This window comes from Sorghum bicolor, chromosome 4, assembly GCF_000003195.3.
Source record: "Sorghum bicolor cultivar BTx623 chromosome 4, Sorghum_bicolor_NCBIv3, whole genome shotgun sequence".
Taxonomy (NCBI): domain Eukaryota; kingdom Viridiplantae; phylum Streptophyta; class Magnoliopsida; order Poales; family Poaceae; genus Sorghum; species Sorghum bicolor.
Window position 1 is genome coordinate 3,777,692 of NC_012873.2, and position 15,958 is coordinate 3,793,649.

The 15,958-nt window shown below is 39.6% G+C and overlaps 2 protein-coding genes across 2 annotated transcripts; one reads left to right on the top strand and one right to left on the bottom strand.

The window, feature by feature from the left end:
- On the top strand, positions 2,450-4,191 carry LOC8076082 (thiosulfate sulfurtransferase 16, chloroplastic). Its single transcript, XM_002451520.2, has 6 exons — positions 2,450-2,824; positions 3,013-3,099; positions 3,194-3,270; positions 3,466-3,536; positions 3,631-3,684; positions 3,787-4,191. The coding sequence occupies exons 1-6, from the start codon at positions 2,631-2,633 to the stop codon at positions 3,868-3,870; spliced, it is 567 nt and encodes a 188-aa protein (XP_002451565.2). The 5' UTR covers positions 2,450-2,630; the 3' UTR covers positions 3,871-4,191.
- LOC8074653 (translation factor GUF1 homolog, chloroplastic) lies at positions 4,148-12,797 on the bottom strand. The gene is made up of 22 exons (XM_021458571.1): positions 12,470-12,797; positions 12,120-12,296; positions 11,776-11,862; positions 11,501-11,557; positions 11,281-11,346; positions 10,830-10,892; positions 10,644-10,688; positions 10,393-10,493; positions 10,204-10,300; positions 9,861-9,932; positions 9,311-9,465; positions 9,173-9,230; positions 8,173-8,253; positions 7,991-8,077; positions 7,258-7,329; positions 7,028-7,162; positions 6,488-6,561; positions 6,297-6,384; positions 5,653-5,730; positions 5,059-5,134; positions 4,826-4,866; positions 4,148-4,629 (listed from the first exon to the last, which is right to left on the bottom strand). The coding sequence occupies exons 1-22, from the start codon at positions 12,683-12,685 to the stop codon at positions 4,534-4,536; spliced, it is 2,022 nt and encodes a 673-aa protein (XP_021314246.1). The 5' UTR covers positions 12,686-12,797; the 3' UTR covers positions 4,148-4,533.

Sequence of the window (15,958 nt, forward strand, 5' to 3'; positions counted from 1 at the left end):
TCTCGCTTTGACATGTTTAATAATGATCGATGAACCTCCTTGTTATTAATTTTCAAGATTTGCATCATCAATGGCAACATCAACTTCGTTTAAATTTTCACCAGCTTGCTGCTACTCCTACTCTTGAACAACATTATCATTGGACACAACACTACTTGGAGCTGGAAAAAACATATCTAAAATGTCTTTTTGTGATTGAACAAATTGATCTATATCCCTCCGTTTTCTTTGCTGAGAGCCAATTCTTAGGTAACATTATACAATTTGAAGACTGAAAAATATATCTACATGAGTTACTAATATTTATCTAATATATTCAATCACCTAAATCAAACAAGAAGAATAGAAAGATGTACGTACGGATATATCTAAGTGCTGAGCAAATGAGAATTGAAGATTAGTAGATTTTGGCTTCTCACATGGACGGAAGAGGACAGTTGTACAGGACTCGAAGGAGGCCCGCGAGTGGGTTTTACGACGATAAGTGATGGCGAGATTGGCGAGGGCGAGCAGTACAGTGCGGCCGCAGCGGAGATGTAGAAGACAGATTACCCCTCGACGATTTCTCTTCTTGTGTGCATACATATGTTTGGGCCAGCCCCTATATAAGGGGGGCCCTAGGGTGTCGCACCTCTTGTCTCTCCCCTAGGGTCGGCCCTGAGTTCGGTACAAGTATACTTTATTAGTAGAATAAGGTTTTTTTATTCAACAGTTTTTAACTCTGTGAGCAGCTCTATTTGAGGAGATGAATTTGTTTTGGCAATGTTTTTTCTTCAATTTTTTTCATTTATTCTTTATGTTTTCTGTTTCTTTTTCTTCTATGTTTCTTGTCCTTATCCGCTTGCAAAGAGAGCAGGGTGGGCGTCGAGATTTCTATTCACGCATCCATGCCCGAACGCCTCACCCGTAGAAGTGCGTTTTGGAGAAGAACCACGCACACGGTCAATGAGCCAGCCGAAGCGGGTTTTTTGTGCTCTTTATTTATTTCTAATATTTAATTGTAAAAAATTGAGTCTGTCTATTTTTCTGTGCACGCAACACGATGATGCTAGCTGTTGGCCTGCTCGGAGATAGGAAGCCGAAAGCCGTCCATCACACATCCAATGGCAAGCAAGATGAACTGGGCCTGTAGGCCATCTCTATGTGCTAGAAATGGCAGTGCGCTCGGCCCATAAATGGCCCAGTAGGAAAAACAGCCTCCGCATCTACGCGAAGGCAAAGAGGAGCTACTGCTGAAGGGGTTGGCGACTTCCTAGGCGATTTCTGATCCTGTGAAAGGAATCGTTACTGTTTGATTTGAGTTTCATACTAATCCGAGATTAATTAAATAAAACCGAAGCTCTAATCGAATATTACTATCTATCTCTAATATTTAATTATAAAAATTTCAGCTTTCCACTTTTCTGTCCGCCAGTCTTTTTTACCGTCTTCGTCTCCAAATAGTGTTGTTATATGTTCCTGTTGTCTAATTTTTTTATCCGGTGGTCTGCTTCCACACCACGTCCCGGACCTTGAGCGTCCTGCCGACGACCCCGTTCAGCGATAGCGACGTGGCACGGCGGTGCCACGCCACCAGCTCGTGGGGCGGCACCCAGTACACGGAGTCCTCGTCGTCAAGCTCTGATCAGTCCCGGCACCTCCTGCGCTATAGTGGTAGCTAGGTCGGTACTCGCTGCCCAGGATCTTGGACCAGTCCGGAATCTTCATCGACAGCGACCCATGCGCGGCCCTGCCGTCCGACGCCAGCTTCGCCGCCAGAAAGTGGCCCGCCCTCGCCCACTCGGGAGCTCGAACGCACCTCAGATGTCCGACTCGTCGAAGTCCTTGCCCGCGCCACCGGCGGCGGCTGGCAGGCTCGCTGTCAGCATGACGACGCCGTGCGGTGCCTGCACGAAGTGGAGGTATGCACGTGAAGTGGGTGTGGGTCTCGCCTATATTAGGACTCCTACTCCATATTGCTTTGGACGCAATTATTCTAACTTGTATGCGCATAGGTTATATATATAATTCTAGATAAAATAAACTCTCCATCGTTCAGTCGTTAGAGGAAGACGACAAAAAAATAGATAGACGAAAAAAGAGTCTAAAATTTTGCTTCTATACAATTAGATAATAGAGATATAGATTTGATAGTTTTTTTTTCTTCTGTTTGTATTTTTGCTAGTATATCTAGATTGTCGGGTCAATCTAGATATTGTGATTCTATTGCATAATCAAACAGCTACAACCTAGATTGGCATATCGCTACCGGTTTGTATCTCAACTCGGCAATTACAACCGTCTTCGTGGTTAAGTAAATAGGATCTCCGATCATTGTTTACATCCTAAGCTTATGACTCAGCAGTGAAGCCGACAGCATACCTATCAGTAATAGGCTGGCAGGAGTGAAGCTCACAATTTCCTGCAGATTGTTCTATTAGAGCACTTGTCAATTATCATCAAGTGGGCTTCCCAAAGTTTCTATTTTCTACTTTGGAAAAATTCGAAGGGGGAAAACTAATCACCAAGTAGGCTGTAAACAAAGCACAATATATAGCTGTTCATGTCAACCAAGAACCAACCCTTACTTAGTCTCCTTGTGTCTAAAACAAATTCCCTGCAGCTATTATTGGTTCGTTGCCAGATAAGCAATGACGATACAGCATCAAAGGTCAGACTTCAGAGAAGATTATTTTAAGGGAGAACTATCGCATAGAGCTGTTAGCCAGCATATCCTGATGAAGGGATATCACTTCGTCCTGCCGCATCTGCATAGTCAGAACTCACAACTCATCAGAGGTCATTCCTGTTACCTTGTATCAATGGCATCTCCAGTGACCAGCAGGTAACTAGACTAGAAAGGCGCAAAGGCAAGGCAACTACAGTATCTCCATCTGTAACTTTTGAGTTCATCTGATGTTGCCTTTTCGCCATTAGCTTGGTGCATGCACGGATTTGCATCCATTACAAACAGTTCTGCTGCGAAACAAATGGATACATTTGGATTAACCAGAGTCAGCCTTTGATGTGCAGCGACAAGGAGCAGGTCATCATCCCTACCATCGACGCTGACCAGGCGCATGCGTTGTTGAGCTCTGGCCATGGCTATGTGGATGTCAGGTATGTGTGTACTCTATATATTCTGAAGCTTCATGTTCTTAGGATTAACTGCGAATGAACTGACGACGGGGACGAAATGGTTCTTCTTCCGCAGGATGCGGGAGGACTTCGACAAGGCGCATGCACCCGGTGCTCGGAATGTTCCCTACTACCTGTCAGTCACGCCGGAAGGTCAGTTTCTTGGTTCTGCTTGCTCACTGACAGTAGGGACCTGCTGGGATCGATTGGAGTGTTTTCTCCTTCTTTTTGTTTTTCTTTTTTCATTAGAAACTTAGTCCGTGATTGATTTGAAATTTAAACTTGCCTCAGTCACTCTGATCAAACATGTCCCTGATTAGTCTACCTGTTCTCTTTGCTGATCCCAAGGGAAGGAGAAAAATCCACACTTTGTAGAGGAAGTGGCTGCGCTCTGTGGGAAGGATGATGTCTTCATTGTGGTAGACTACTGCCTTTCATCAATCATATATACTCATAAATACGCTATAATCATTTTAGAATCAGTGTAAAACAAGTTATTTCATATGTACGTAGGCTTGCAACACGGGGAACAGATCCAGGTTTGCGACCGCAGACCTTGTAAACGCGGTAAACACAGGCCATCTGAGCCATCAATCTAGTAGGACAAGCTTGTGTCTGATAACTGAGGGTCACACACTCACACTAGGCTGCTCACTTGGATGTGTTCAGGGGTTCAAGAACGTGAGGAACCTGCAAGGTGGCTACCGCTCCTTTCTCCAGAGTGCAAATCAGCAGCGACCTCAACAGCAGTAACCATCACTGGATAATTGAGCTTGCACTTGCACTCCCTGAAAGTGTCTTTTCGTGCTATAATCACGGATGTCGATAGCAAGGAAAACCTCTAGTTCAGCGCTGGAGAACCTCCTTCCAAACGTGCTGTAACGATCTGTAACTCATTTGCCTCTTTCTTGTTTGTTTCTCCTCTGTTCCATTCCCGGTGTGCCAGGGATTTATTGCTGTAATCTGTGCTCTGTTCCAGTTCCTCTGTTCGGTTGAACCATACATCTGTCATGTATGAACTTTCATGAAGTACTCCAGGAAATGTTTAAGGTGCTACATATATTTTACAAGGTATATTCAACTGTAGAAACAAGTTTGTGTAGCATTACAGGGAATTGGATTCCATGACGCCCTTTGACATATTTCGTATACATGTGCCAGGCAAAACTCTGTTCAACATGATTGTTTACCATCATAACCTGACATACAAAACAAAATTAGTGAATGCCAGTCGCTAGATTAGCAGCTTTTGTTCTGGGAGTGATCTGTAGTTAGACTGGTTCCCCTGGTCCAGAGCTGCCAGGTTGAATCACAGTGCCATGTTGTCTCAAAACTCTCTTGAGTAAACTTGCGGAGTGGAGTTGTGCACAAGAAGAGATCTTTAATTTACAGAGACACAAAGTTCCATGAGCTCTTTCATAGCACCTCCTTCTCCAGTTTCAACACGGCCATGAATGCTTCTTGAGGAACATCAACCCTTCCTATTGCCTTCATCCTTTTCTTTCCTTCAGCCTGTTTGCAGATATCCAGTGATCATACTATATCAGATCACGAAGGGATTCTGATGAACAGAGCTACAAGTCATTCTATGAAAGCTTAAGTCAATCATTTGTCAGTATAACCATTCTACTACTTATGTATTTATACACAAAATGATATTTTCAAAGTTCTTTCTTTGGCCAAACAACTTTTTTTTTTCTAAGAATACCTGTTTCTTCAGCAACTTCTTTTTCCTTGTTATATCACCACCTGCAAGTTAAAAAAAAAACATAGTATTCTGAATAAAAGCTTTGTAAGTCTGTAAGGCAAGTATATAGAACACGAGTGTATTAACTGCTATTTGTATGAGATAAGTGTGCACTTGATCATAAAGTGTGAGATAAAGATATTCCATTAGCTTTACAAATGCTTCCAAAGTGCCGGTTATAGTGTTATGTTTACCATAGCATTTTGATAGGACATCCTTCCTGATGGCAGACAGGGCTTCGCTCGCAATGACCTTTGTGCCAATACATGCCTGTCAATGTTCTCATTAGCATCTGATTGCTATTGGAAAATGGGATTGTGAACTGGAGTTTTTATCACCACAGGAAAAGGATTGGTACAAGTTGTTTATGCTAATTTTCTAGCATAGGATGCTTGGTTTAAATAAAGCCAAGCAAGATTTCAAAAGAAAATATGAAGCAGGGGTGGTGCCAATCACTTCTTTAGTTTGTTACTGGAAAATTGCAAGATCAAATTCATGCTCCCTCTTGATATAGCTTGCAAAAAGTAGGCTCAAACATTTGGAAACCCATGACCGCAAATTAAGGCATTTGTACCCCCACAGATGGTACACACAAAGATGTGCATGTGTTCCACATAATATTCTCTCATTAAATAACTCTTTACCAAGATTCTCATCAACCCTTATTATCTAAAATCCCTTCACGCTGGTATGAAGGTACTCTTAACTCCCTCATAACTCTCTGCCTGATCTTGTTATGTACATAAAAGATAAAAAAAATCTGAGAGAATAAGACAGGCAAATCTCACTTGAATAGGAACTTTAAACATTTGCCGAGGTATGAGTTCCTTGAGTTTTTGAGTAAGTGCCCTGCCAACAGCATATGCCTAGAAAAAAATATTTCACCAATCAGATTGCCTTGAGAAACTATTCCATAATAACTATAGGTCTATGGATACAAGCTACTTTTTCGAAAATGATGTTAGCACTTGACTAGAGAGAAAAGAAAAACTCAAACTAAATACAGTTAGAATAACTGTTGTGCTACTTTGTAGACTGCAGGTTTATATAGATGGTTACATGAGAGTACAAAGGAAAGATAATATGTGATAAATCATTATTTAACACAATTATGTCATTGACAATAAGTATGATCAAATACTCAGACACAAGCAGATTCCTGAAATGTATCTATTGTTTGCAGTTTGCCATAAGTACAGAATCAATGTAAATATTTGTGTCTGTGGTCTGTAAAGATGTTTATCTTTTTTGAAACATAAATACAGCAGGGGAGGCCCCCACTGTACAGGTAGATGTTTATCACATCATAAATGAATTGTATCCTAATATTTTTATAGATCGTTTGGCCTTGGATAAGAAACAATGGCATCACTGCTATTTCTGAACTGCATAAGTTATATGTGCAGATAAGATAACAACTAAAATGAAGCACCTTATCTCTGTGTACAATTGTTGACAACGCCTCAACAGGATCCCCGTTGATTTGTATATCTAGCTTTACTAGTTGACTTTCTCTGTACCTGTAAACAAACAAATCTCAGCTAACTGTTTCACAAAGGACTACATGGGCGCTACCAAAAGGCTAAAACTGCAGAGAAACTAGAGAATAGCAACAATGAGTACCCGATAAGTGAATATTCCATGCTAGCATATCCTTTACTTCGTGATTTCAGTTGATCAAAGAAATCGCCAACCATCTGCATACACAAATGTCCACTAAGCAATAGGTACATTCTACAGGTATATTAGCATCAATGAAATACAACAGCAGAAGGAATATGTTTTGCAAGATACATCATTGTTTAATAATGTATGATAGAATGAAACAGTGGAAGTATCTTTTTCATAGCCAGGCTCAAGAGAAACAAACATTACAGAAGCAGCAAAAAGGTGCAACATGCTTACTTAATGCTGAGACATATAATGCAGTATCAGGTTGCTGCAGGATGAACATAACAGTGATGATGATGCATTTCGTATAGTCATCTCTATGGCGTAGAAATATTTCAGACAGACTAAAAACTGTTGAAAATAACTATATCATCTGTTTCTGAAACACCTCATTTTGTATATTTTATACATGCATTAAGGAATGCATCTAATTACTTCTAAAAACTTTTTTAATCTTCAATTTACTGCAAAGAAAATAGCTCCGTTTCACACCTCGGCTAGTGGTAGCTCATAAATAAGTTTGGCCCTGCTTTCTGTGATGAAGTTCATTTCCTTGAATTCACCTCTTCTATCTTGAGCCAGATCCATTATTGAACCAATATAATCCTTCGGTGTAAGCATTTCAATCTGTAAAGAGGGAAAAGGAAGACACCAAAAACAATAATCAGACCTGTGCAGGATACTAGTATACTACTCCCAAAGTTCAGGAAAACAGATACAACCTTCACATATGGTTCTTCTATAGACCTCCGCTTCCCGGGCTCCGGAAGCAAGGATGGATTTGAACATTCAACCTATATGACATCTGTAAGCAATCATTTTTTCACATGCAAATAAAACTGACTGGTTTCTAGTTAAGAAAAGTCAGATATTTTTGTCCCAATGCAAATTTACGCACACTTGGATGGTTTAGCTTAGTTGCTCGCAACATGCACCATATAAGAAATTTTGGTAAAAACACTAGGATTGACTGCAAATGCTATACATGTCATCTGAAATGATAACAGTTGGTCTCTTAAGACCTATGTTTCCCCCTGACTGTACCAGTGACTGGTTTAATAGACAAAAAACTTTTCCCGAAGTGTGCAAGTAGAAACTTAGGCACCTCTGTGCAGTACCACTATTTCATTAGTTGTGCAAGTAACAAGTACAGGCGGTTTCCATAAATTAATTCTCCATAGTGAAGTTCCTAAAATATATCCACATTTCCTTAGTATGACAAAGAACATTCTTTAATGAGGATTTAAGATGGAAATATGGAATATGTCGTGTTTGAGGTCGTTTGAACAGACTTGACAAAAGAATGTTGATTATTTGATTTTGGATACAGCTTAAGTTCTTGCACCTCCAACAGATGTACTGATTTGAACAATTGGAGTTATGGCCATATAACTATTATTCTGTTAAGCAATGTTGATTCCAGGAAAGACGAGTTCAAGATCATAAAAGACTTACGGTTTCACCATCTACACAGTTCACACGGTATACCACACTTGGTGCAGTAATTATTAAGTTCAAGTTGTATTCCCTCTCAAGCCTTTCCTGAAAATAGAAAAAAACTATATTGTAGAAATTTCAAGCCATAATGGTTTTAATATATGAACTACACTGCCATGAACCAAGTAGATTGTAAGAACCTGAACAATTTCCATATGGAGAAGACCAAGGAAACCACATCTGAAGCCAAACCCCATGGCACTAGAAGATTCTGGTTCAAACTGCATTAATGACATGGACTTAGAGACAATGAAGTATCATACAAAACGCCGATGCATAAAGAACATTCAATATTAGAGAGTTCAACTGAGAACAAACTTGTTTTGTTTTTAACATTAAGTTTTTTATCAGTCACTATTATGTATGGCTTTAATGACATTGCTTTTACTGCATACATTTTCGTAAAATGAGATGAAGTACTGTTGTGTTTCTTGGTAGTTAGAATGGAACATTGGTCTGATATACATAACCGAACGTACTGGATTTGAATTTATTGATCAGCATACTTGTTCATATTTTAACACAAGAATTGGTAAACCATCAGGAGACGATAAGTTTGTTAATTCTATGTTGTTTTTACATTTAATTAGAGATATTGAGTACAACCATCTTCATCCAAGTATATCAATAATTCAATATACTGATCTCATGCATCATCTGGCTACTTGTAAACTGAAGACACTGTGGTCAAATTAGTTGTTAGTGGAACTGTTTTTGGGTTTGCCATTTGCTCTCCATTCCAAATTATAGCTCATGTTAGCATTGTCCTAATGCAAGCTTCCCTAATTTTGATCAAGTTTTTAGAAAAAATATATCAACAACTACAATTTTAAATAAATGCACAATCAAGGAATATTTCATGGAAAATTTAATGAACTAATTTTATATTGTAGATGTTGATACATTTTTCCATAAACTTGGTCAAAATTAGGACAAAGCCAGAGTAAGCTATAATTTGGAATGGAAGGAGTATATTTCATGATATCTGAGCTTGTGCCAACACCATTTCTTTTAAGTTCACAATATCCACAATTTGGGGCAAGGAAAATATGTGCCAAACTTCAAATGCTAGAAATGAACAAAATGTCTTGACAATACATTCATGACAATATGATGATATAGTTAGGCCAGGAAACCCACCTTTAGGGCAGCATCATTTAGCTGAAGTTTTTCCAGAGCTTCCCGCAGCTCCTCAAACCTATTGACAAATACAATGTTTCATACAACTATACCGTAACAGAAAAGAACGAGACTCAATATAAAGGGAAGATACAGTACTGATCAGCATCTATAGGGAACAAGCCACAAAAAACCATTGGAGTGGCTTGAGAATATCCTGGTAAAGCATGATCTGCTTTCTTTGAATAATGAGTAATTGTATCACCAACCCTGGCATCTGCTACTGATCTTATAGAAGCGGAGAGATAACCAACCTGTCAAGGAGTGGGCAACTAATCAAGATACAAAGAGACATTGTTCTATATGAACGCATGATGAAGATAGAAGAAAAACTTCTGAACTAGACCCTGCTCAGAGATTGCTGATAATTCTATACAGTTATAAGTTTATAAAGGCCTGGTTTAATTGTTCCGATTGCAACAGTTATTTTGTAATCTGGTATGGTTAGTACATGGTAACTGTGTTTTTATTTATGAGGAATCATAGCTAACAATAGTTGAAAATAATATGTTCAAGAAAAAATAGTTGGCTGAAATAGTTGAATAGACAGTTGAACAATATCCTTGAGGAAATGAATTGGAGAGCCAAAAAATTAATATCTTCCTCAAATGATTATAATTGATGTAAGACATAACAGCATAAAAAGTACCTCGCCAGCATATAGTTCGTCAACTTGCATCTGATTTGGGGATAGTACTCCAATTTCATCAGCAACATATTCCTGTTAAATGGACAACAAGCTTAGCATGACGTTCTACCCACGGTATAGACAAGGATTATGAAGGTTGAAGAAGATGGGGTAGAATGGGTTTCTGGAAACTAATTTAGATGATCAGAAATACCTAAAGCGGCATACAAATAAATTACTAGGAGGGAGCTTTGGATGGTGTTTTACCAGTGGTACTTTAGGAACTAATTTTTCAAATAAAAAGTATTGCAACAATAGAAAGCACATTAAGTTTCCGGTGAGGTTTATGTTTGGTTTTGATTACCTTTCCATTGGCCATAAAACAGATCTTGTCCCCTTTCTTTATACTGCCGTCAATAACACGGAAGTACACAATTACACCTCTGTATGGATCATAATAGCTGCAACCACAAAGACATCATGTAACAGTAGTTCAGATACATGTAGAACATTAATTAGCCAATTCTAAATAGCTCAAGTACTTAAAGGGAACCTGTCAAATATAAGAGCCCTGAGAGGATCTTTTGCCGTATCTTTCGGTGGGGGGATTTTGGTCACAAGGGCATCTAGTATTTCAGTGATGCCTATGCCTTCCTACACGAAAGAACAACAAAAAAGAAGTTAATATGAAGATTATACCTGTTCATAAGGGGGCACGATATGTTCTATCTGCAGCTACCAGTTTATATAAGTAACTTCTGTAGAAAAAAATAAAAAAAAAAGGCAAAGGAAACAAAAACTAACCTTTGCTGAACACCGAATTGCGTCACTGCAGTCCAACCCAATTATCTGGTAACAATAAAGACAAGGATGAATTTTTAGTTCTAAGAGAAAAATGGGGCATAACTTTTAAGTAGAAAATGGAAGGAGCTGTTGGCCAAAGAATATAGAGGACAAGTCTAAGATAGGGGGTGATGCTTTCAGAAATACCTCTTCAATTTCCTGTGCGACACGGTCAGGTTCAGCACCAGGAAGATCTATTTTATTTAGAACCTAAATTAGAGGACAAAGTCATTGCCAACAGAAAACAAAAGGAGAATAGATATCCGTTGATATCATATAAATTGTTCATTTTGCAATTTAATAAGGGCAATCAAACAATTAAAGCTTAAATGTATTTTTTTACGAAGCAACACGAGCAAACTTAAGCAGTTGTTATCCATGTTACAGAATGAATTTCACATTAGCTGTCATCATTAGTTCATTACTCAGTTTGCATCCAGATCTAAAAAGGTAAAAGGGCAATACCAAGAAGGAAAACTAACATTTCAAAGACTTGAATGAAGTCCAATGTATAGGGATTTGACAATGAAATGAAAACGATTGTAAAAATTGGAAATAGGAACCACAGTTTGTGCACAGGAAATGGAGTAGAACAAACCGGTATGATTTCAAGATTGTTTTCCAACGCAAGATATACATTCGCTAATGTCTGAGCTTCAACGCCCTGCATCAAGCCATCATACATCTTTTACATTGCAGCAAATGTGTATTGGAAGCCAGCGAAATAATTGGCTAGATTCCGTGCATTGGCATGCAGAAGACAAATATCTTCAGATATATAGCTATTGAAACTTACAGGAAGGAAATATATATTGCACCTGAGAAGCATCAACAACAAGAAGTGCGCCCTCACAGGCAGCAAGAGAGCGGGAAACCTAGCATCCAATCAGATAGTTCCAAAGATGGTTAAATCAACTCACAATGTTGAAAATGGAACTACAAAATTACCATAGTACTACCATATACACTCCAAAAGGATTTAAAATTTCAGAGGAATTAAATCTTCAATTAGCAATTCTAATAGGAAGCAATCGCTGCCTGGAAGCAGGAAAACTTCTTTGTCTGAGAGTGGTATGAACAAGTGACTATATACCTCATATGAGAAATCAACATGCCCTGGTGTATCAATCAAATTCAGGCAGTAAGGCTCATTATTCATGACATAGCGCATCCGAGCTGCCTAAAACACAAATTATTAGAACAGGTGAAAACATATCAAACACCAAATATGAATAATATAATAAAATGGGAGAACAGAGAACCCATCCAGTAGGAGCTATGTAGAAGCAAATGACAGCCCAAACTAACAAAAACACAAGAAAATTATCCGCATAATAGCAACTAGTTATTTCAAGAGTTTTCCCCCATTGGTCAATATAGAGATGGTTAAATGATCATGATTATCCAGTTACAGGTTAGAATTTTGTATATGGGTACCTGCAATTTGATAGTGATCCCTCTCTCCCTCTCCAGGTCCATGTTATCCAGAAACTGCTCCTTCATCTCTCTCTTCTGCACCGTGCCAGTGAGCTCTAGCAGCTTATCCGCCAGCGTGGACTTGCCGTGGTCGATGTGCGCGATGATGCAGAAGTTCCTGATATTCGAAATGGGCACCTAGCAGCATAAAACACGCGCTGAATCAACACGCTAACGAGCACCAGCACAACGCAATAGTGAACAGTAATATTTGCTTGAGGCTTAGTGGCTTAGGTGACCAATCACCAATGTCTACATATACGATTACAAATAAAACAGGGCTAACGAGTAAAGGACGCACTGGCGGCTACCTTCCGGAGGCGGTCCTGGCCGGCGTCGGTGGTGGAAGGAGCAGCGGGCGCGGGTGCCGCGAGGCAGAGGACGCGGCCGCGAGGCGCGGCGTGGAGACCGCGCGGACGGGAAGGACCGCAACCGGGAGCAGGGGCATGTCGCCGGCGTCCCGGCGCGGGGGCCAACGGCCGCGGTGCGAGGACGGCGAGGCGGGAGGCGGTGGCGCCGGTGGCCATGAGAGGTGGAGGAGCGCTGGAGCCTGCGGGCCGCAGAGGTTTCGCTTGCCTCGCCGCGCTCTCTATCCACAGGCAGACGCAGCGGAGATTTTGGGCCCACTCCAGTAACCGTTGCAACGGACCCGAGCCCGAGTCGAGACAGCCCACCAGGCCTAGCAGTCGAACGCGGGCGTCTCTTTCAACTGGAGCTTTAAATTCCACTAAAAAATGGAGCTTTAAATCTCTGACTATTCGCTTAAATTTAGGCCTTGTTTAGTTCTAAAAAATTTTGAGAAATCGAAACTATAGTACTTTCGTTTGTATTTAACAAATATTGTTCAATCATGGACTAACTAGGCTCAAAAGATTCGTCTCATTAATTCCGACCAAACTGTACAATTAGTTTTTCTTGTCGTCTATATTTAATATTCTATGCATGCGTTTAAAGATTCGATGTGACGATGAATCTGAAAAATTTTGTAAAATTATTTGGGAACTAAACAAGGCCTTAGAGCTTTAGAATTTAGTTCGACTTAATTTAATTTTCATCTGCTACCATAGTCATGAATCATATGCACACTTCATATAAAATGAAAAAGTTCCATGATAATATATTAAAGTTATTATACTAGTACTAAAGCATTAAAATCAATAAGTTTGCATGTGAACCACGACTTTAGTTTTACTAGCAAATATGTTTGTAAACGTTTTTTTATATATGGCACAAGTTTTTTTAAACGTTTTTGAAGAAGACACTCGTACCATTTAATCATTTCCCAATTTTTGTAACAAAAACATGAGCACAAATTTCCGAAAGTTTGCGAATAAAACATCTCATGTTCTTTTGCTTTGCCAAAGCAAAAGATTTCACTTTTATGAAAATTTATTTTAAGCCCCGATAGTTGTTCAAAGGTGCTAAGCAAAAGTTTCATATTCACAGCTTTTTCAGCATCGTGGCTCATGAAAATTACTGTGTCATCCGCATACTGAAGGATAGACAAACCATCATGGATTAGATTAGGAATAACCCCTTCGACCTGCCCCGCCTCCTTTGCTCTAGTGATCAGTATGACATGTGCCACAAGATTCGATGTGACGGGGAATCTTGAAAACTTTTTGCTTTTTGGGATGAACTAAACAAGGCCTTGGTTAAACTCGGGCATACTACTCTAGCAAGGCAAATTTTTTTTAATTATTGTTACTTTTGGACCGTAGAATATGATGATTCTTTCCGGATGGAGCGTGTCGCTGTCACGCTCATGATGCCCGGGCCGGGTCTTGTCATCTCTCACACTGCAAGCCTGCTCAGAGACGGTCACGACCCACGGGCAAGCGCTGTTCGCGGGACGACCACGCCGTAGGGGGTAGTTGCGTACTAGTGTGCTACGCTACGCACCACCACCACCACCACCCCCACCACCATCTGCGCGTAGCCTAGCCTTGAGCATTCTGGATCTTTTTCCTTTCCGTGCACCTCATCCGCCTAGGCGATGGGGGAGGTGAAGGACAAGGGTGGCTGCTGGGTGCCGGAGAAGGACAAGGCTGCTGGGTGCCCTGCTTTCTGTTGCGAAAGAAAGCACTTCGGATCGGTCCTAGCTGTTCCACCATTCCACCAGCTGCTTGCTTCTTTTTACTCAGCGGTCAGTCCACTATCTTGATCTTTCTCGCCACACCCGCTGAAATTGTTTGTAGTTAACCGTTTAAGGCCTTGTTTAGTTATATTTGAAACTAAAAAACTTGACTTTTCATCACATCAAATCTTACAACACATACATAGAGCATTAAATATAGATAAAAAAACAACTAATTATATAGTTTGTCTATAATTTACAAGACAAATCTTTCAAGCTTAATTAGTCCATAGTTGAACAATAATTTACCAAATACAAACGAAAATGACACCTTACTCGAAAACTTTTCACTCATAAAACTAAACAAGGTCAGCTGTAGTAGTCATTTTTACTTCTATTTCATGACAAATTTATCTAACTTTGATCAATATCATAGTAGAAAAATATATGTTTATAATTGTAACATCTATAATATCAAACAAATATACTATCAAAATATATTCCATGGTATATTTAATATTCTTGTTTAATATTGTAGATAGTTGTTGTCCGAGAGGTTTAACTTATATATAATGGAAAACTTAAAAACTTTCCGGTTTGAACGGTACCGGCAGGATAGATCCAAAACTTTTTTTTACAACAATAGATCCAAAACTTAAAGCCTCTTTAGAGACTATGTATTCAGTACTATGTGATCACTATTTAAGATATTTTGACTCTCCAAAATTCTTGAAATGACTTAGAGTATTGCTAACGGTTTTGTATTTTATTTTTGGCAAAACATGGAGTTTGTCAAGTCTCAATCAATACGGAGAGGAGAAAAAAGGTTACCTCCAATAGTTTGTCAAAATTGAAATGACAAAACCCAAAGTGTGGACCCATCGGTTATTTTTTTAGGTGGAAATTTTCTTTGCGCCGTTGACTCAGGCGCGCATCTTTCTTCGCGCGCTATTCGTCGTGCGATATTTCTGGTCGTGTGTGCACTTGAAGGAAGAGAATAGATCAGGGCGACGGAGACTGCTAGCAGCCGCCAAGGCTTCTTGGAATGCAGCTAGCGTACTAGAAGATTAGGGGGACGGAGACAGCTTCAATCAGGTCGGGCTAAATCAGCTAGCCGGTGGGGGTTGTTGTACTCTATAGCGTCATCGCCAATGTACTCTATCGCGGCCTCTAACTTTTCGCGAGAAGGAAACGACGGCGGCAGAGGAACCACGCGCGGAGAAGGAAAACACGGGGCTATGCGATACCAAGCGCAATACACAGTTGGCATATATGCCGAAGCTGGCTAGGAATTTGCCAAGTTAACCAAAATACAAAGCTCATTTGACAAACTGATAAATAAAAGTTTTTAAAACTTTTTTAAAAAAACAAGAATGCAAAGCCCATTTGTAAAACCGTTGGAGATGCTCTTTAAATTGGAATAGAGGGAGTACAAACTAACCCGAGCAAATTAGTCCAGAGTTAGTTATCACTATGACATCATCATCAAGATGAAAGTCCACAAAACTAAATACCAAAAAGAAGCTGAAAAAAAGAAAATATAATAACTACCAAGGCACTAATACGTACTCCTCTAGCTCATATCAAAATACTTCGATGGTTTAGAATTTTTAAAATAGATTAGTCTTCAAAAGAAAGTATACCCCTATTTACTAAATATGATCCACAATAGTTTTAAGAATAAGTCGCTTACTAAAAGAAATGTTTGGAGGTATGCAAAACT